Consider the following 22,090-nt stretch of genomic DNA (forward strand, 5'->3'; position numbering starts at 1 on the left):
ACACACTGAAGAATGCTTCAATATGATGAAATCCCTTGGAGGAGTTCGTCAAAGTATGAGGCCTGAAAAGGGGGGAAAATGTCATCAAAATTACACATTAATTTTAAAATGGCTGACTTCCTGTTGGATTTGGGATATTGCTCCAAGAGACTTTTTTGTACATCTTGATATCTTACACAAGCTTACCAAGTGTCAGACTCATAGATGAAACACAGAGCAGGGGCTGATGTTTTGAAATATTGTAGGGGGCGCTGTGGAGCCATTTTGCGCTATTCAAGGAAAATGGTTACATAACAACAATGCCTTCATCCATTTGGAGGTGTGTGCCAAATTTCAAGCCTCTATAAACTTTCCAAGCCCCTCAAAAGCCACTTCATCTTTCATGATGAACCGCGTTGCCACCAGGGTGCGCCGTTCAGTTTAAAGTCACAATTTTTGCACTGAAGCATCACGAGGGACTGATGGTGATATTCACCGCTTTTGAGGTGGCCACGATCAACCTGTGAAAATCAGTACAACAAAGTTAAAGCCATGACATTTCCTGTTGCCACTAGGTGGCGCTGTCCGTATTTCCGACAATGGGCATATCAATCTGTTCACGGCGGGTCTGACATCATGCCTGTAAAGTCTGGTACTGATCAGACTGGATTTCATTGAGTTATACTAATTTGTTTCTTCATGGCGTGACATCAAAGTTCGCCATGCTGCTGGGGTCACACCCTTTCGTGAAAAGTCACAGTTTTCACTGTAACCCAAGACCAACTCCTTAAGGCTTTCCTGGAGAAATTTGAGGCTGCAGATGTCACCCATCACAATACTGTACCCCAAAGTGTAAAACATGACATTTCCTGTTCCCACTAGGTGGCGCTGTCCCTGGTGTCAAATATGGCAGTTGAAATATGTTCAGGGGTGGAGCCTTATCATATGTGTTCACTTTGGTCAAGGTCAGAAAATGTATGACAAAATGAGAGGCAATAAGATTTTCATGGCGAGTCATCGAAATTCGCCATGGCGCCACGGCCTCATAGTATTGTGAAAACTCAAAAGCTCCGCAATTTAACATGGCACAAGGGTGTAGTTGACACTGTCCAAATTTGAAGCTTATAGGACCAAATCCCAAGGAGGAGTTCGTTAAAGTTCGAGGCATGGAAACGGTAAAATCAGAGCCAAAATGTCACCTTCAATCCAAAATGGCGGACTTCCTGTTGGGTTTAGGACATTGCCATAATAGACTTTTTTGTTCGACTCTGAAAGTTATATAGGTGTACCGACTTTCAAACATGTAGATCATACCCATACCGGGGGCCCGCGTTTTTCATTTTTCTAGGTGGCGCTACTGAGCTAATTTTCCCTGGCCATGTCTGAGAACATTAAAATACGTAAATTTTCACCAGACCTGACGCGTGTGCAAAATTTCATGAGTTTTCGAGCATGTTTAGGCCCTCAAAAGGCCAATTCATTTGCCGAAATAATAATAATAATAATAAACAGAGCAATTACAATAGGGCCTTCGCACTGTCAGTGCTCGGGCCCTAATAATAATAATAATAATAATAATAAGAAACGGAGCAGATACAATAGGGCCTTCGCACTCTCGGTGCTCGGGCCCTAATAATATGGCCTTGTGGCACAATATACCAGTTAAACAACAAGGGACTTAAGATAGAGCCTTGCGGAACGCTGCATGATAATCTAGCTACAGCTGACCAAAAGTTTCTCACTGACATCAAAAGTGTTCTACTCGCAGAAATGAACTGAACAACCCCAAGATGGAGCTAGACATCCCTATCATGTGATTTAAGCGGTGGATTAAGATTTGATTATCAACGGTACTGAAGGCTGAACTAAGGTTAAACAGAACAAGAACTGAGCAATCACCCCTATCTGCAGCCACCAGAAAGTCATTTGTCCATGAAACCATAAAGCTGCACTTTCTTTTTGCCTTATAGTCTGATTTGTCATAGCTTTTCCGTTTTGTGGTAAACTTTTCTTTGGCTGTCACTTCTTCACCCTGACCTGAAGAAGTGACCTGAATATATATCCTGCTGCTTTTATACACACACACACACACACACACACACACATACACACATAACGGTCAGCGATTCTCTGCCTGATCAACCTCTCACATGTTTAAGCTTGCTGCGGGAGATTTCACTTGTCATGTTTGCATAGTAAGCCAACGATTGATAAAACGATGTCAGAGGAATTGGTGCGCAAATTATCATCACTCACCAATCAGTACTGTCGCTCTCTATACACAGTTTGCGCGATTGCAAAGTGAAAGCAAACAACAAGCGCAAATTCAAACGCGATTTCAACATGTCACATATTGACAGTGGCTCATCGATGCCAATGACATAATTATCCAGCTACATTTCCGAAAGAATGCAAAAGCATTGACATATATTTTTCCTTCCTACAATCCGGTTGTTCAGTGATGACGCAACGAATCCTACTTCCGGGTCTAAAGTAGTCTGCGTTTAATATGGCTTTTGTGTTGTTAACATGTTTAATGTTATGTATTTTCTTCTATTTGATCTCAAAAAGCTCCTAAAACAGTCAGTGATCACTGTTGACCTCCCTCGGCTTTTATTACCACTAATCATTTATTTAAGCTCAGTTTTTAAAACCTTAGGATGTAACTACAGCCCAGCCCATGCAGCAGTATATGAATGACTAACCTCGTATTGTGGATGGATTATCTCAGTTGTTCTCCTGGCTGAAGTTTGGTCCTTTTACAGCATCCTGCCATGCGATTACATTTGTTCCTGACCACCGAGAACACTCACGTTAACTTTTATCAAGTGGAAAAAAAGTTAGCTTGTTTATATTATGCTAACATAGCTGTCTCTCTAGCGGTCACGTAGCACATCATTATATACCAGCTAGCCCAACTTCAGTAACCCTACAAACGCCACTGTTTAGTTTTCTGTCTTCATTTATGCTGGAAGTGATAGCAGAGCTGTATGTTTTAATTTGTTTCCAAAACCCTGCAGTCAGGACATGCTATATTGTATTTAGATAGAAGCTAGCGAGCTAACTCCCTGCTAACTTCTAACTCCGTTAAATGTCATAAATTCCGTTTTCATGGATGCCTGGATGTTAAACTCAATTGTTACACCTGGTAGAGCAGAACTCTGATCATTTTATTAAAGATGAAAGCCTAGACAGTTTTTCAACTCTCAGTAATGCCATAGTGATCGTTTGATATATGGACCTGCAGCAGAGTTTAGGTCCAGACACGGCTGTCAGACTGAACAATCGGATAGCCCGACGGGCAGGGCAGAGATAGATTTTGGTAGCCTGACGGGCAGGGCAGAGATAGATTTTGGTAGCCCGACTGGAAAAATCGCTAGCCCCGGGACATCGGGCTAGTGATATTGCAAGCCCTGTATCTGGATTGAGGAATCACTCATCTTTGGAAAAGAGAGTTTATTACAGAGAAATGGCTCTTTCCCAAATAAAAGCTATACTATACGCTTCTTCTGGGCTATATTCTCAGCAGCATATTGTAGCGGGTCAGGGCTGTTCTGTTTGTACAGTTATGTTTTGTTTATGTTGCCATAGTGACGGGTGACGCCCTCTCGCTGCAACGGTGTGTCCTTCCTGGGTCAGAGGGCGCCCTGTGTGTTGTTGTTGCTGCTGTGCTGAGCAGTTAGCTAGCGGCAGTGTTCTTCTGCAGATGTCAATAAACGGCTGTGCTCCCTGGCTACCTCACGGGAAGCAAGACCAAACGACACCTCCGTCTCCTCCTTGTCTGAGCTCGCCACAATATTAAACATATCAGGTCCCCATAAGGAGAATCATGTGTCTAAATGTCTAAATGACTCGGGTAAAGTTTGTAGCATGCATGCTTGTTGTTTTTGTCTGCTTCCACTTGTCTTTGCACTAGGATGATGTCTGCATAAATGTGCAGTCATATTCGTTGTGTTCCCACTAGTGCTGTCAGCGTTAATCTCGTTGAAATGACGTTAACGCCACAACACGGCAAATGTCCGTTAACGAGCTACCCCTGATCGCCCGGTGCATGGGGCTAGACGGCCAACACGTTAACGAGCTAACTGCGCTAACACACTAGCTCCCACCCATGTAATTGAGCATTGCGTGGCACATCCAACATACTGTTTTACTTTAGTCCATGACGCGCTTACCTTCAGGGTCATACATCACATGAAAACCAAAATAATTCCAAACGCCAGATCTGAATGAGGGTGGGGGAGGTTAAATTTTCCATGTTGCAAGGAGAGCTTAACTTCTGTCTTGCTAGCTTGCCCTGCGCTCTTCCTTCTTGATGCTGTCTGTGTTGAGCGCTCAGTGGATCTGCGCTCGACAGTGCAGCCTAGGCGGAGTAGTCGAACGCAGATTCACTGAGCGCTCAACACAGACAGCATCGTCAGAAGGAAAGTTGATAAAATAAATTACAAATTTTGTATTGTTCATACATGTGCATACCGAACGTAAAAAGCACTGTTCAATATCGATACGAGTATCGTTTCGTTGCACTCATGAAGGCACCTGGGCATTTGCAGGACTTTGTGTGGGGTAATGGGGTCGTCGGGACGACTGACCCCTTAGTTGGGGGCTATGTATAGCGGGTCAGGGCTGTTCGGGGTTCTGTTTGTACAGTTATGTTTTGTTTATGTTGCCATAGTGACGGGTGACGCCCTCTCGCTGCCACGGTGTGTCCTTCCGGGGTCAGAGGGCGCCCTGTGTGTTGTTGTTGCTGTACGGTTGCCGCGCCGAGCAGTTAGCGATTGATAAGACGTCATTGGATGTGCCACGCAATGCTCAATTACATGGGTGGGAATTAGTGTGTTAGCGCAGTTAGCTCGTTAACGTGTTGGCCATCTAGCCTCATGCACGGGGTGATCAGGGGTAGCTCGTTAACGGACATTTGCCGTGTTGTGGCGTTAACGTCATTTCAACGAGATTAACGCTGACAGCACTAGTGGGAACACAACGAATATGACTGCACATTTACGCCGACATCATCCTGGTTCAAAGACGCCGACATCATCCTGGTTCAAAGACAAGTGGAAGCAGACAAAAACAACAAGCATGTGTAACCGGTTTCTGCTTCATCCCGCTGCAACAGTTCGGCCCAAACAGACTCCTCGACTCTGCGTTGTGTAGTGTTTTTAAAAAGACAAGGAGTCTCTGATCGATCGTTGCCACTTTATTTCCTGAATGGAAACAACAGTGTATTATCAGTGCACAGGCTCGTTTGGCTACGGCAGACTGGCAGCGATTACTGCAGCAATATTACAATTTCTAATATACAATAAAATAACAGCAACAACAAATGATGTACCTGAATGGAAACAACGGTGTATTATCAGTACACAGGCTCGCCATACACCACTCCGCACAGCACACTACGGCAGAACATCTCATTAGCATTCCGCTTTAGTACATAAGACAAAAGTACATAAAACTGGTGTTGGACATGTGTCCACTAAGCACTTATTACACTCGGTGCTCGTCAGCTAATCAAACATGTTTTATGTGTCTGTACTACTTAGCTATATTGTGTGCGGAACAATACAACTCACCTCTCATATGGCTACGGCAGACTGGCAGCGATTACTGCAGCCAGCCTCACCTAACCAGCCACACCGAGAGGGAGGCGCTGTTTCCCCATTACACTGATATTTGCGGCAAGTGGAATAATACCACATAAACACTGTTACACATGCATGCTACAAACTTTACCCGAGTCATTTAGACAGCCGTTAGCACATGATTCTCCTTATGGGGACCTGATATGTTTAATATTGTGGCGAGCTCAGACAAGGTGGAGACGGAGGTGTCGTTTGGTCTTGCTTCCCGTGAGGTAGCCAGGGAGCACAGCCGTTTATTGACATCTGCAGAAGAACACTGCCGCTAGCTAACTGCTCAGCACAGCAGCAACAACAACACACAGGGCGCCCTCTGACCCAGGAAGGACACACCGTTGCAGCGAGAGGGCGTCACCCGTCACTATGGCAACATAAACAAAACATAACTGTACAAACAGAACCCCGAACAGCCCTGACCCGCTACAATATGCTGCTGAGAATATAGCCCAGAAGAAGCGTATAGTATAGCTTTTATTTGGGAAAGAGCCATTTCTCTGTAATAAACTCTCTTTTCCAAAGATGAGTGATTCCTCAATCCAGATACAGGGCTTGCAATATCACTAGCCCGATGTCCCGGGGCTAGCGATTTTTCCAGTCGGGCTACCAAAATCTATCTCTGCCCTGCGTCGGGCTATCCGATTGTTCAGTCTGACGTCACTAGCCGTGTCTGGACCTAAACTCTGCTGCAGGTCCATATATCAAACGATCACTATGGCATTACTGAGAGTTGAAAAACTGTCTAGGCTTTCATCTTTAATAAAATGATCAGAGTTCTGCTCTACCAGGTGTAACAATTGAGTTTAACATCCAGGCATCCATGAAAACGGAATTTATGACATTTAACGGAGTTAGAAGTTAGCAGGGAGTTAGCTCGCTAGCTTCTATCTAAATACAATATAGCATGTCCTGACTGCAGGGTTTTGGAAACAAATTAAAACATACAGCTCTGCTATCACTTCCAGCATAAATGAAGACAGAAAACTAAACAGTGGCGTTTGTAGGGTTACTGAAGTTGGGCTAGCTGGTATATAATGATGTGCTACGTGACCGCTAGAGAGACAGCTATGTTAGCATAATATAAACAAGCTAACTTTTTTTCCACTTGATAAAAGTTAACGTGAGTGTTCTCGGTGGTCAGGAACAAATGTAATCGCATGGCAGGATGCTGTAAAAGGACCAAACTTCAGCCAGGAGAACAACTGAGATAATCCATCCACAATACGAGGTTAGTCATTCATATACTGCTGCATGGGCTGGGCTGTAGTTACATCCTAAGGTTTTAAAAACTGAGCTTAAATAAATGATTAGTGGTAATAAAAGCCGAGGGAGGTCAACAGTGATCACTGACTGTTTTAGGAGCTTTTTGAGATCAAATAGAAGAAAATACATAACATTAAACATGTTAACAACACAAAAGCCATATTAAACGCAGACTACTTTAGACCCGGAAGTAGGATTCGTTGCGTCATCACTGAACAACCGGATTGTAGGAAGGAAAAATATATGTCAATGCTTTTGCATTCTTTCGGAAATGTAGCTGGATAATTATGTCATTGGCATCGATGAGCCACTGTCAATATGTGACATGTTGAAATCGCGTTTGAATTTGCGCTTGTTGTTTGCTTTCACTTTGCAATCGCGCAAACTGTGTATAGAGAGCGACAGTACTGATTGGTGAGTGATGATAATTTGCGCACCAATTCCTCTGACATCGTTTTATCAATCGTTGGCTTACTATGCAAACATGACAAGTGAAATCTCCCGCAGCAAGCTTAAACATGTGAGAGGTTGATCAGGCAGAGAATCGCTGACCGTTATATGTGTGTGTGTGTGTGTGTGTGTGTGTGTGTGTGTGTGTGTGTGTGTGTGTGTGTGTGTAAAAGCAGCAGGATATATATTTTAGTTCTGCTGAGCCAAATAAGACGGGTCAGGGTGAAGAAGTGACCGCCAAAGAAAAGTTTACCACAAAACGGAAAAGTTATGACAAATCAGACTATAAGGCAAAAAGAAAGTGCAGCTTTATGGTTTCATGGACAAAAGAATTTCTGTGGCTGCAAGACAAGCTATATAACCGGGGCTGCACATAAGTGGTCCGCAGGTGCGCATTCGCTGTCAAAATAAAATAAAAAAAACGCGCACAAGATATGAAGTTGCAACACGTGTTTGCATACATAAGATTTTCTGGAGGAGGACAGACATTTGTTTAGAACTCTTAAAGATGTCGAAGAAGCAAGCTCCTTTAAGCAATTATTTTGGTGTTCCTCCACCTCCAAACAAATGTCAGAAGGAGTCCGAACCACAAAAGAAGCACTTATTCTCGGAAAAGTGGTTGTTTGAAGCCAGCTCACCTCCTGCAAATGATGAACGCACAGAGGTGTGGTGCGGAATGTGCCGTGAAAATCCCACTCTAGCGGACAAAAACAGTGCTTTTTATATGGACGCAAATGCGCGTTGCAACTTCTTATCTGGTGCGGGTCTTTTATTTTGACAGCGAATGCGCACATGCGGACCACTTATGTGCACCCGTGTAAATAAATAACATAATGTTCTTCCGGGTGTGTTGTTGGTTTTTCTCTCGATTTCTGAGTCGACAAGCGCCTTTGTTACTGGGACCAGTCATTTTAAGAAAGGCCCCCATTAGAACCCATGAGAAATGCAAGAAATGCATTATTGCTCAGTCTGCAATATCTTTCACAGAACAAACACCAATTGCAAATAACATACTAAAAATAAACCTGAAAAAATCTGTTTAGAACAGCGTACTATGTTGTAAGGAGTGAACTACCACTGGCAAAATTTAGCAGTCTTTGCAAACTTCAAAAAGCAAATGGCCTAGATCTTGGTTCCACTTGTCTCTTACCCGTGACTTCAGTGGAAATTTCAAATTCAGGATCTGACACAGATGGATTCATGTCCTACACAGTTCTTACAAGTTCATAGAAATTTCTGTTCAATTAGAACCAAGTATTTGAGTTGATGATTGTAATTTTTATACAATGTTGTAATTTGTTTTTCAACAATTTTTTGATTAATGTTTTGTTTCCTTTACAATATTATACTTTAATGTATAATATTGTAAAGGAAACAAAACATCAATCAAAAAATTGCTCTCTTTTTTATTTGGGCTACTTAAATTTATTTTGGGCTACCAAAAACTGAAGAGTCCCTGCCCGAAGGGCTACCAGGGATTTTGAAATTTTGAGAGCCCAGAGATATATTTATTTTTTAAATTACTTTTGTTTCAGCAACATTAAATTTAAAAACTGTACTTTTGAGTTAAAATATATATTTATAAGTTTAATAAATGATAAATTAAAAAGGTATGAACATTTTTTTTGTATCGAAAAAATATTGAACCGTGACACCAAAGTATCGAACCGAACCGTGAATTTTGTGTATCGTTGCACCCCTAATATATATATAAAAAAAACTAAAAACAGACAGCATGAACAACATGAAATGTACCAGATATGATAAATATTGGTAACAAACAGTTCAGTTATTCATTTGACCCACATGCATACATAACTTTAGCTTGTGTATTTTAACTAATGCATTCGGTAACACAGTGACACCCTCCTCGCCATTTCGTTCTATATCGCTATGTAAACTGGGAGCCAGAGTCAGACACAAGCTATCCAGTAATGCACTGTCAGCACATACTTTCTCTGCTTTAGGGTTCACAAGCTAGTCCTCATTTGTGACATGTGAAATATATTTAACTAGCTCTAGAGCAAGGTTACACCTCTCTTGTGCTGTAATGGTTGACCTGTAAAAGTCCTCAGGGTGTGCAGCTGTGTCACTGCCTCATCCATTTCTCTGGATCTGTTTGTATGCAAATTCAGGCATAAATTCACTCGGGTAACATTAGATTATGTTAAATTCCATTTAGAAGAAGATTGGGCAAAGATATTTGACATGCATTTTTTTTCTTCTTTGATCAAAGATGACAAAAACTGATCTAATAAACTTACTTGGCACACTCCTCTTTTAGTTTTAGGCAGAGTGACAACAGATGGCTTCTTGGCAACAGTTTAGAAAAAGCAACCGGTCCTGGAGGAATATGACTTTGACTAAAGATGTTTGTTTTTTTTTCCTTTTCATTCAAACAAAAAAAAAAAGGCATTTTGCTGCATAAGGTGACAAGAGCCAGTTTATGTTAATGTTTTATAGGGCACATTGCTTGAGAGTGTCAGCTTGCTCATGTTTAAATACTTTACAGACTTAACCATGTTTTCTATGAGGGTAAGGAAACTTGGTCATCATTTTAATTTAGGTTTTCTTTAGCACAGTAAAATTCTACACTGCTTGAGTGAGCTGGGGAAAAAAGTGGGTGAGAGTGAGTGAGTGAATGGTCTGTATGTGGGTGTGTGTGTGCGTGGCTGGGCTTGGGTCTGGGGCTTGTTGAGCCTTGACCCTGTGGAACATGGTCACCACTCCCTGCTCCTACCCCTCCCTGGGATGTGGTTGCTTGTTTATGTGACTGGATGTTCTGGTGTGTTCATTGGCCACTTTGGCTCAGGGTAGCTTGGACCTCCTCCTTGTCAGGGGGCCTCTGCTAGGTGCCCCCTAGCCCTGTGACCTTGTTCTCGACTTGTACCATGGTGGCTGGCCTCTAGCGGGGTTGACTGCCCGTCGCCTCTGGTCCTCTCACCCTTGTTCCATAACCTCAGACTACAATCTGACATGTTCTCATATATTGCTAAAGCAATTATAAACTATATAATTTCATGAATTAAGTATTTTTAACCTCTTTTGCAGCCACATTAGAATCAAGATGCTATGAAAAAGGAAACACTACTCCAGGAAATAATTAATTGCACATTTTTGGCTCAACAAACAAACAAACAAACAAACAAACAAACAAACAAACAAACAGTAACCCAACTTATTGATTTTTGAAAGTAATTTAAGAAAAGCAAGCATTGCTTTATCAATATTAGACTTGGAAATAAAAAAACAAAACAAAAAAAATGCCTATAGATGTATGCCTTTGCAACCACAGAAGTCCCAATTTCTGTCCTTAAAAGTTGTAGTGTGTACTGTGTCCAGAAAAGTGTTTGTGAACAATACTACATACGAATACATACTACATATAAATCCCATCACACAGGTTATCTGGGTATGACATATTAAATTCACATGTGAATTTATTCTTCCTGAAACACTTGAATTGTTTTTTTTAAATGCAAAATGCACCATCAGCCTTGAAACGCCACAAGCTCTTCTAGTTTTGACTGTAGGAATCGAAAATGTGATCCCGACTGCGTGTCTAAATCAGCAAAGCCGATTCTTTTTAAATACGACACATCACTCTTTGTACTTTTTTAATTCATTCACCTGCTCTGCTGTAACTGCACCAGTGTGAAGTCTTTATCGTGTACATAAATTCTTACAAAAAGCAGATTAGAAAGCCACTTATGGTATGCACAGCAAAGACACCAGTAAGATGTAAGATTTATCTAATCCCCCATCTCCCATTACAGAAACCAGGATTCTTGTTTACAGCATGTCGATCTCCTCTAGCGCTATCATGAGATTCACATTTCATATTTCACTCAGATCCCAAAAATTGGTACAGACATTCATGACCCCCTTTGGGTGAATTTTAATAACTTTAATCATCCTCTGACATTTAATTTGTGTAATCAGATCCAAGGTTTTACTTTTCCATTGATTTATGACCAAACACCTGTATAACTATTAAGACTGAATACCGCTGTCACTGCAAGCACGCCAGCACACATTTACCATTTAGCTCAAAAACACCACTGTGCCTAAGTACAGCCTAACAAAGCTGTTGGCAGTACTGTGGACTTTCAGTCTTGTTAATAATTTAGATGTTTACTCTGCTTGCCCCCTTCTTTTCTTTTAATTATATAGAGTCTTTTAAAATTGCAAAAACAGAATTAAATGTCTAACACTTGGTTCCTGATTTACAATTGAAACTTTTTTCATTTTTCCAGTTAGAAAATGTCTGCAACTAATTTTCACAGGATTTTTAGATATATGGGATAAAAACCAGGCTTCCCAAATGATTGCCATAAAGGCTATACATGTTATGATATAACCCAGACAACTAAAAGCATGTTTGCAACAGAATTGAATCCAGCAGTAGGCATTTTCTAAACATATTAATAAGCAACACTTACTGTGATGTTGGTGTAAGAGAAACAAAAATCCCTTGAATTCCGACTCTACAGTGCCAGGATGAGCTAGTATAAAGAGAGAGTGCCCCCATCTATTAATTGCTTTGGTGTCACCAGAGTGGGATGTACTACAGCAGGTAATGACCAAGGTCATTTCATAAGGAAAAAAGGGACATTTTTCAGCTGGAGTCCTGACTGTGAAAGTCTGTCTGCACTACATGGATGAGCAAAGATAAACTAGGATGGTTCAAGTTCATCAAGGTTCATGCTCAGCATTAGTTATTGAGGACTGAACAACGGTTCAAAGATCTTAATACAAAAACAGATCGTAGCTCTCCAATAATATATGCTGAAATATTGCATAGTCAAACAGAAGGGCTCCGGGAGAGTAATTTATGTCTCTCACACACACGCACATGCCCACACACCTCTCCTGCAGAGGTCCCCTCGCTGATGACTAATCTGTCTGGAGGGATCACTTCATTTTTCATCAGAACATTATGCCGACGCAAATGAAGGGGACATCCATTCTGCACTGTCGTTTGTTTCAGAGCAAAAGAGAGACGGACAGGAAGGAGAGTGATATCGAGAGAGACGGAAGGAGACACAGATGAAGGAAAACCAGATCAAGAAGAGATGTGTCTGTGTGAAGGAGAAAAAAATATATGTGTGTATGAATAAAAAGTGAAGGCTACTGAAAGCGGGACGAGAGGGTGGGAATGTCATCTGTGTGTGTGCATGCATATGTGTTCAGTCAACTGAAAATGGAAGTCACATTGGCAGTCAGATAAAGAGGCTGATGGGGTGAATTAGCATTAAACAGAAGGACATTCAGAGGATGCCGTCTTTTGCCAAGGCCAATACTGTAGGTAACAATTTTTTAAAAAGTGAAACGGGTGTACTAAATTCATAGGGCTACTTCTTTGCTTGCGCTCCACCCTTCCATCAGGTTTGATGATATTCAGCCAAGCGTTTTAGCGCAACCTTGCAGACAGTAAACCAAACAGACAACACTGGGTTTCGTTCACCTGCCCACAGTCTGCATATTAGAAAATACACAAAGTCCCTGGCGCAGAAAAGAAGAGAGAAGCCAATGTCAAGGTGCTGTAATCCAATATATTTTCTAATGGCCAGCAAAGGGCAAAACCTTTAATTGCAAGAAAATGTGCAGTTGTAGTAAAAAAAGTCTCTGATAAACAGAGACACTACTGCTCATTTCACTATAACATGATGGGGGTTTTTGTGAGTTGTGGACCTATTAAGAGTAAAACAGGCAAAAAGAAACACACATGCTTCAGGGCAACAGGCAAAAAGCTCAAGTCTAGCTTAAAAAAACAGGACTTCATGGGTGATGGACAAAGCAACTTTGTGCATCACCTTTCCTTTCCCTCCTTTTTGACCTTTTAAACAATGGATAGAAACAATGTTTTATAATACATCTGTTAAAGAATCGACTTCAACTGCATCAAACAATCATAAAGTCAAGCAGGATAAAACGAGTGGAGATGCTTTGCTATTGCTCAATTTGAAACTGGTAAGGTCTCGAGTTTCCTCTGCTGTGAAACGGTGCAGTGGAAGTCCTCAATAGATGTAGAACATAAACAATGGAAGCCCCAAACGCAATTTCATTGTTCTTGACAATGACAATAAATAAATAAATACTAAATACTAAGAGAGAGCTTAACATTGTTCAGTCTCAAGCTGCAAGTTTCTCTGGATGCAAATCAACTGTTGTTAGGAGTTTTCTGCCTAGCCATCCATCAAGCTAATGTCCCACTAAATCAGCAGCTAATGTCTCAGACGCACACAGTCTGCTCTTTTACAATGGGCCATTTCACTGCACCGACAGTGTGGAGAAAATGAGAGAAGATGATGAGAAAGGAAAAAAAAACAGCAATAGATTGAAAAGCAAAAAAAAAAACAAGAGCAAAAAGATGGAAGAAGTCAGATGGTATCCGAATAGTTCCACAGCAGATGCTACAAGAGAAAATACACAAACGTTGATATTCATCATTCATACCAGTCTTAACAATAACTTCTCTACTCCTGCTGACGCTGAGATAATGGTTGCTGCAATTCCACATCTGTGACACGAGCTGTTGGATGAAAAACAAATGCACACACAAAGCCACAAAAGGACCTGCTTGCATCTCAATGCTAACAGAGTAACCACAGTTAACAGCACTTCTATAATGTACAATACCTTTTATAAAATATGTAGTAAATATACAGTTGTAAGAAAGGATTGTATAAACTCTTGGAATGTTCTATAGTTCTACATTACATTCAGTACAGAAATACAAGAAACAATTATGAACTAAATTGTGTTTTAGGTTACATTTATGTAGAAGTTTAGAAAAAGGCTTCACATTCTTTTCCTATAAATTTTATTGAAGCGTGAGATGGGAAAGGTAGACTGATATCAATGATACTTGTAGGATGATAAATTCATGAGGTGACCTAACCATAAATTCAAGAGGCATGAGGGAAGAGCTCCACTGGATCCCCAAATAAAGAATTACAGCATGTAACACAAACCCTGTACGGATCAACCAATGAGATATGTGTTAATTTGTCATAAATAGTGAACAATGAAATACTGAATATGGGATGCTGATCATTTTTAATGCAGATTTTGTTAAATCCTGAAAGCCTTTTTCTTGCCAAGAGAATGAAAGAAATAAGGCAGATGACAAAGACAGATAACATAATTGGAAAAGCAAGATATAAGAGAGCAAGACAATCTAAATTTGTAGTCAAAGTGAAGATAAAAGACTGCAATAATTGAAAAAAAAGAGGCGTATTCTTATTCTCTCTTCTGTAATCAGTATGAGGCAGAAGGCAGAGCGATAGTAGCCATACCTTCTGCTTCCTGTTTTATCAGGGAACTGGCTGAATCAGTGAAGTGTGTGCTCAATGCCACATAAACAAGAAACCATAGAGCGGTTCCAAATTAAAAAAAAAAAAAAGTGGAGGGAGAGAGGAGATTGAGTGATGAACCATGAGAGATGGAGGTAAACCTTCCCTGGTATTCTTTTCTTGATAACGCGAAAACAAGCCCCCAATCACAGCAGCGTAAGCTTAATACTGCTGCCTTTGACTGAGCTAGGGGTGGCAACAAAACAACAAACAAACAAAGAGAAGGAAGGAAAAATGTAACTGGTTTGTTTGTCATTGTCACCCCAGCCTCACCCCTCTCCACCCCTTTTCCTCCCTAAAACTGAAAGAAAGCAGGTATATTGGCAAGCGGGTCTGGGTACAGGCGATAACAATGTTGGCTTTGTTCCCTGCTAGAATTGGACAAGCGCTTCCAATCGGCCCCCAACACAACAATTAAACAAGCTCAATGTTCAGCGCTGCGTTTTCGACATACCGCTATCTGGCAGGGGCTTTTTTCTGTAAATCTATGGGGTCTCAAAAGAAGCTGATGCTGGAGGCACTACTGCCTTAGCTGATAGCAGCAAATCGGTTCCAACTGAGAGCTACACCTGTTGCACACTAAGCACCGTTTATTGTCTTCAGTCATTTTCCAAACACACATAAACATGCCGCCTAATGAAAAGCCACCAAGGGCACATTAATGCGCACGCAAACTGCCACAGGAGCACACACATGCACACAGAAGCTGCCCCGTCTTCATCAGGGCTGACCAATGGGCTGTGTCATATCTGCCACGAGTTTGTTCATGTGAGAAAATGGTGCACCCAGCCTTTAACAGATGCTTTCACACAAGACATATTAACAATCAGCACCTGGTTCAGGGGCAGTTACCTTTCCTTTTCCTTGTTTTTCAACTGTGGAATGAAACAACGAGACAAATAAAAATGCATTAGCTTACTTCAAAAGCTGCAGTTTCTAAAGCCTTAAATAAATCCGACGCCTGAGCTAAATCCTCACCCAAAGCTGTGATTTGCCTCAGTAAATGTTCGCATTTTTTACGGCTATTCTTCTTTGCCCTTTAACTTTGGTATTATTTAACATTTACAATGTGATCATCTAAATGTAAATGACACATATGTCATTTTACTGTGTGTTTAAAATACTATAAAACACAGAAATGTTTGTTGTGCTACCTTTGAGTTAAGTACCTGTAGTAAACACCAACCTGTTGCCAACATCTGATCCACTTCCACATGCTTCGTAGCGCTGAGCTTGTCTGTGAGTGACTTGACTTAATTTAGATTCATTTAACAACTTGTTTGTAGTTGTCAGCTGTGCAACTGTTTAATATCAAGAAATCGGTTGCAACCAGTCCAGTCAATGCAAGCTGGAGTAAACAAGAGGCAGCAGAGGAAACTAATGAAGTCAAGGTTGTGTAGCTGCAAACAATGCACAAAAGGTTTGGGGAGATTTGTAGGCGAGGCTGGAACTACAGAGAAAAAGAATGAACGCTTGTTATACCTTTCAATCATGCATTATAACAAGGTGTGAAAATTGCCTCTTTGTTTTGCTGCACTGTGATGCTTGGGTCCATGGGGAGAAGCTGAGCTCTTCTTTAATTTAGAGCTGTGTATGATCGCAGTTATTGATGCAAACAGCATGAATCCATGAGACAAGCTATTCAAAATCATAAACAATGACTCAAGGCTAGGAGGAAAGGCAGGAGTTTGCAGCTTTTTAATAATTAGCATGTATTACCTTTGACCTGACTTGACATCACAAGTGTGGTTTGAAATTCACTGGGCTGAACTCAGACCCATCAGAGATGTCATACAGTCTGCAAGTGCAAGTGCACTTTACTCAAAAAAAGGTCCTAATGGACAAAGAAAATTATTTTAAGTGATATTAAGCAAAACTGGCAGCAGTGCTCAAGAACAACTTGAGAAACAGTGCAAAGTCTCTAGATCCCAGTGTGAATATCTGAGGGATGCACTTGTACAAGCCCAGTTGCCAGAGACTCCACGCCTATAAGCTACAGGCCCCAAAGAATCCACTGCTAATGTCCTGGTGCCAGACACGACAGCTTGCCCTGATGAGTCAAGAGCGGTTTTGGCAGCCCAAGGCATGCCTACACAATATAAGGCAGGTGGGTTTAATATGCAGACTGATCAGTGTATATATTTCATTAAAGTGTAATACTGTCTTCTGGCATTTGCAGATGTGCTCCTTATTTTTAGGAGAGGCTTCCACTAGAAAAATCCTGCAGGAGATCCTGTAGCCTAGTTTTCACTTTTTGCAATTCCAGGTGAAAAAAAGAAAAGAAAAGAAAGAAATGCTAATGTAGGTCACCCTGTTTTTAGATCTTTGTTCACGGTCACTGCCAGGAGAAGGCCACAATTTTTGTATATTCTGTAATCCCTTAAATGTCATGAGCAGAGGAGCACCGACATCATTTACACAACATCAGTATTTCTACTTCTACCCAGGAAATCTGCGCACAGCCAGTCGAAGTTGCCTGGTTGCACTCTGCAAAACAAACCAACAGAATAAAAATATGAAAAACACCAACTGCACTGACATTCCTTCTGAGATGACGTGTCCATTTAGCTGCTGTACATTAGGTTTTTGTTATTTTCAAAAGAGCAACGGAGAAAAGTCCACCATGTTTCAACAGTGGCAGCATCAGCACTGATCCTTAGGGACAGCATCCTGAGCTGCATTACCAGAATCCAATAGCCTTACACAGCCAGAGGCAACACACGATGCTGCCTCCTGCACCCACCTCTTTCTGCTCAGATGAAGCAGTGTGTTTGGCTCTCTGGCTCTACTTGTATTGATTTTACTGTAAAATAAAAAGAAAGGCAAATCCAGTTTATCATCAGAAGGCAAAACAAACATAAAGAGACAGTTTTCTGTTGTTTCATATTTCGCTTAGATTACTACAATACGTGTTGACCAGCTAATAACGGCAAATTGCCACCTTATTACCCATTTTGTTTAACTGTCCTCACATTCTCATTAAGGCCGCCAAACACAGAACAGTCTCACGGCAGACATTCTGACAGTCTACGAGATTAATAACAGATGCATTCAGTCTAAGTGTTGCAGTGCCTGAACTCTGCAATAGTGTACAATGGCTCAGAAGTAATATTCACAGGCACATCTAAGTAGAGCAGAACCAACATTAATGCTATTAGTTACACCTCAGCAATTTATTAAATAAGCCAAAAGCTGTGTCAGGAAAAAGGTTATCGCCAGACACACCGATATCCATTTGTGAGGAGCACAGCAGCTTTACAGTCCCACATTTGACTGCAATTTGCTGTTTAGCCTTCTGCCAGCTTATTGTCCCTGTCACACAAACATTTATGAAACCAATAAATGAAAGCAATAAAAAGTCTAATCTTAACTTTTATAGAACAGCGGGCTAGAATACATACAAACGGGTGATCTGAATGAATTCTGAAATTGAGGATGCTAAAGCTGTGTGGCATTGTGGGGAGGTGCCTGTGTGGACTGGGAGGTAAGGCTGGCAGCCACAGTGCTGCACTAACAGCTGCAGGTAATTCTGTAATCAGCACTAATGCGTATTTATCTCTCCTGCAGTGAGGCTGGTGCCTCCTTATTGATTACACATTCTAGAATTATCACCTGGACCAAGCCACACAGGCTATCCATAACCAAATTTGTGTGTCTGTAGCTCACAGTTAGTTTCAAACTAATGAGACAAGCTTCTGCTAATGTAGGCATGATTTTGCGTATATGTTCAATATGTTGGGATTTTATCTATTAACATCTTCGACTTCCTAAGATGTTAACAGCTTTCGCCAATAAGTTTAGCACATACATATGCTAGGCATGATTTCCTTTCCCAACCACCACTCACCCCCCCCTCACCCGCTGGCTACCGTTTAATGTTCCAGGTCTGAGTACATTTCAGTTATTCTCTTTTTCTGTGTAAATTTTACCCCATTACTCTGTCTTTTCTTTATTCTGAACTTAAAGGCCTTTCAATCCTCTCGCCCGCTCGCTCTCTCATGCACACGCATCCTTTTGAAGACAAACGCTCTCGCAGACCACAATGAGGTTCATGATTTTATGTATTTTGTGGCTGTTTTTTTTTTTTTGAAAGCACAGAGACACTGCCCTCTCACACGCCTTATAGATTGTGAAGCTCGGCTGAAAATTATTCACCAGAGGCAGTTGTCTGCAAGGAAGGGTTGGAGTTCTGTGCTTTTCTTTTTCAATCATACCAGATCAGTACCAGGGCATGGTACACTGCAATCACACAGGTCAAAAGAACTTGACATCAGCGGTGAAATGTGCTCATGTATCAGTATCTGTACTGCCCAAACCCTAAAAGGCTCTGAAGCAGTAATACACACTGGAAAGTCATTTAATTGTCCTTACTCAGATAATACCAACCGAGTGATGAGTATCTAACATTTATAAAATGTACTCTGCAGCTTCAGGTATTAGTTACCAGGATTTGTTTATTAGCTTTTGGATTATTTTGATTTTAATATGACTATTATATTCTAAGAGGCTATAGTATATAGCAGCGGTCCCCAACCTTTTTTGGGCCACGGACCGGTTTATGTCCAACAATATTTTCACAGACTGGCCTTTAAGGGGTCGCAGATAAAAACAACAAAATAAAATCAGTACCGGTACCTAAAAACAGAAGATTTATTCATAACACAGGGAAAGACCCAGGGAAACCGAGTTAACCATAAAAAGCAATGAAAACCCTGAAAACCATAAATTTCACACCCAAGCCTCACCTCTCGCAGCCCAGTACCAAAAGACTCATGGGCTGGTACCGGTCCGTGGCCCGGGGGTTGGGGAACGCTGGTATATAGTATTGTCACAGAGTATGTAAAGAACACTGCACTATAGGCTTTTTTCTTAATGAGTACTTTTACTTCTGGTGCTATAATTGCATTTTGGTGCCAGTACTTCTTCTTAGCTCTGTCCAATATTGAGATTTGCTAAAGTGGGATCGTTACTTGTTGCACATTATTTCAAACCGCTCTTGCTGCTTTTACTTAAGTAACAGATCCAAACACTGTTCTCACCACTGCAGCTCAATGCATGCTGCGGTAAATGCTCCTGCATCTTTAACATCGGTGAACTCCCATGTCTGGCCTTTATCCTGCCAGCTGAGTCTCTCTCCAAACAATAATGTATGTCTGCAAGATGTAATCACTATACCCAAGGCTGCAATTTAAGAATATTGGCAATGACAAAACAAATGCAGCCTTTACTATCATATCTGATATCATATCTCACAGTACAATAATATTGAATGGGTTGCATTGTTGTATTTTGTCATGTTTCTCAGGTCTTTGTCTGAATTTCTACGAACATTATTGCTAAGGATTGTCTTATTGCATTGGAGTCACACTGGGTTAAATATGTACACTTGGGTTTTAAGGGGTATTTATTTATTATTTTCTTCTTTTTTTGGGGTTGTATGGAAGCCCCAAACGCAATTTCATTGTTCTTGACAATGACAATAAATAAATAAATACTAAATACTAAATACTGCCGTATACAATAGCTCAGCAGTGTTGCCAGTGGGCCACAGGTTTATGGAGAGGAAAGGATATCCAGTTATAGAACACTGTAGGTTCTTCCAGTCCAACATCACAGTAAAACCAGCATTTAAACTGAATAAACCTTAAAATAAAACTCAGACGAATATATGACACCTTGTAAATTAGGAAAATATAGTTTGAAACAGGTACACAAGACAGAGATGAGGACACATTTTGGATAATATATAAAAAGAATGCCTAGGCTATAAAACCTTTCTTTCCAGGTATTTTGGAACTTTCTACATCATCTTCTGTGACATTTAACAGGGGAGCTACACACTGAAAGGACTGTTGTTGGTTGGAGACTGTTAAAGCTGAGGTTAGAGAGATTATGTTTAAATTCCATCATGATCATGCCTTAACACATGCAACCTGATGCTCTGTTGAGATTACAGAAACAGTGAAAGGCATTATCTAAGACAGTGGTCCCCAAACTTTTTTTTTTTTTTTGCTGGGCCCTCTTTGTTTTACAAGAAAAATGTTTGCGCCCCCCCATCACCTAACCCCCCACCCCCTCGCACAAACACATCCTCCAACCACACACACCCATATTGTTTCCAAACTCCATTGCGCTTTATTTCACACCTCAAACATTTAGTAAACAATTAAGCAAATACAAGTAAACTGCAATAAATTACAGGTAGTAGTAAAATCCACTACTAACTCTGTTACGCTGTGTCCACACCTACATGGGTATTTTTGAAAACGCAGCTGTTTCTATGCGTTTGGGCCTTTCCTCCACATGTAATCGAATCACAGAAAACTGAGATTTGTTAAAACTCCTTTTCTGCGTTTACGTGTGGACGAGGAATACAGAGTTCATCACGCAACGTCAAAGGTATGTGCCTTTTTTCACGTCACGCTGTGCGCCATGTAATTGTTTACATGAGATGAATTGCAGAATGGCAGATAGAGACAAAATACTGTTACTGTTAATCTGACTATCTGCAGGTTTTACACACTTACATATACCCACGCAGTTACTGTCCCTCTATTTAGAAAGGCAGAGGCGTCACGGTGTGATTATTTTACTTGTTGTTTCTGTTGTTTCCTGTGTAATAATATTCAACATTGCTATCAAAACATTTTTTCAAAAAATGCCTCTTTGTGCAAAATGGGTTCAAAAACACAAAAAACTGTGGGACACTGTTTGTCTGTGATTTGAACCGGGGAACAAATCATGGCAGGATCAGGCTGATGTTATTTGTATCCCGCTGTAACTTTACTGTATAAAGAGCTAACATCTCCAAAATGTCAGGAGTAGTTAGTCATTACAGCAAGTGTTTGTGAACTAAAAATCAAGAATGTAGGATACTGTTTGTCCGTGATTTGGAGAGCCCAGCGGATCCTCCCGACGCAGGGAAAACCAATTCTGCAGGGGAGAGCTACCTCGGCACTTGTGCAGGTGAAGCTAAAGGGCAGATATGCTTCAAATATGTTAGGAAGCATATTTGGCGATGCTTCATCTCCTGCTTTGCGTTTGTGTGGGAGCCCCGTTAAAAACCTGTCCATTATGCTAGCAGTGTCCAAAGCGTTCCTTTTTTTTTTCTTTTCATACCGCGCCCCCCCTGCAATGGGCGGGCCCCACACTTTGGGAACCTCTGATCTAAGACAATGTAGAAACTTTTTCTGCGCAGTTTTAAAATATTAAAAGCTGTGCACTGTGCACTGCAGTTATACAGTGAGAGAACATAAAAGATGAAGTCAAACCACTGAGATACTGTGTAGATTATGTGGGTGTCAAAGACTCATAAACTTGATGATATTGGAATTACTATGGGAAATTAGCGATCTAATGTTCCTGTAATACGGAATAACAGGGACTAGTTTCTCTTATGTT

General features: G+C 41.0%; 1 protein-coding gene across 4 annotated transcripts in view; it reads right to left on the reverse strand.

Annotated features, from left to right (window-relative positions):
* The window catches only part of phkb (phosphorylase kinase, beta), a 107,429-nt gene that overhangs the window by 82,422 nt on the left and 2,917 nt on the right, over positions 1 to 22,090 (reverse strand). The window contains exon 1 of one of the 4 annotated variants that reach the window (XM_082523270.1): positions 4,155 to 4,274. The exons of the other annotated variants lie outside the window; for them this stretch is intronic. Within the exon in view, the coding sequence (XP_082379396.1) occupies positions 4,155 to 4,170 (16 nt within the window). The 5' untranslated portion in view covers positions 4,171 to 4,274. Of the gene's footprint in view, positions 1 to 4,154; positions 4,275 to 22,090 lie in introns of those variants that run through there. 4 annotated transcript variants of the gene reach the window in all.

This window comes from Aulonocara stuartgranti (assembly GCF_965226115.1).
Source record: "Aulonocara stuartgranti genome assembly, chromosome: 1".
Lineage (NCBI taxonomy): Eukaryota > Metazoa > Chordata > Actinopteri > Cichliformes > Cichlidae > Aulonocara > Aulonocara stuartgranti.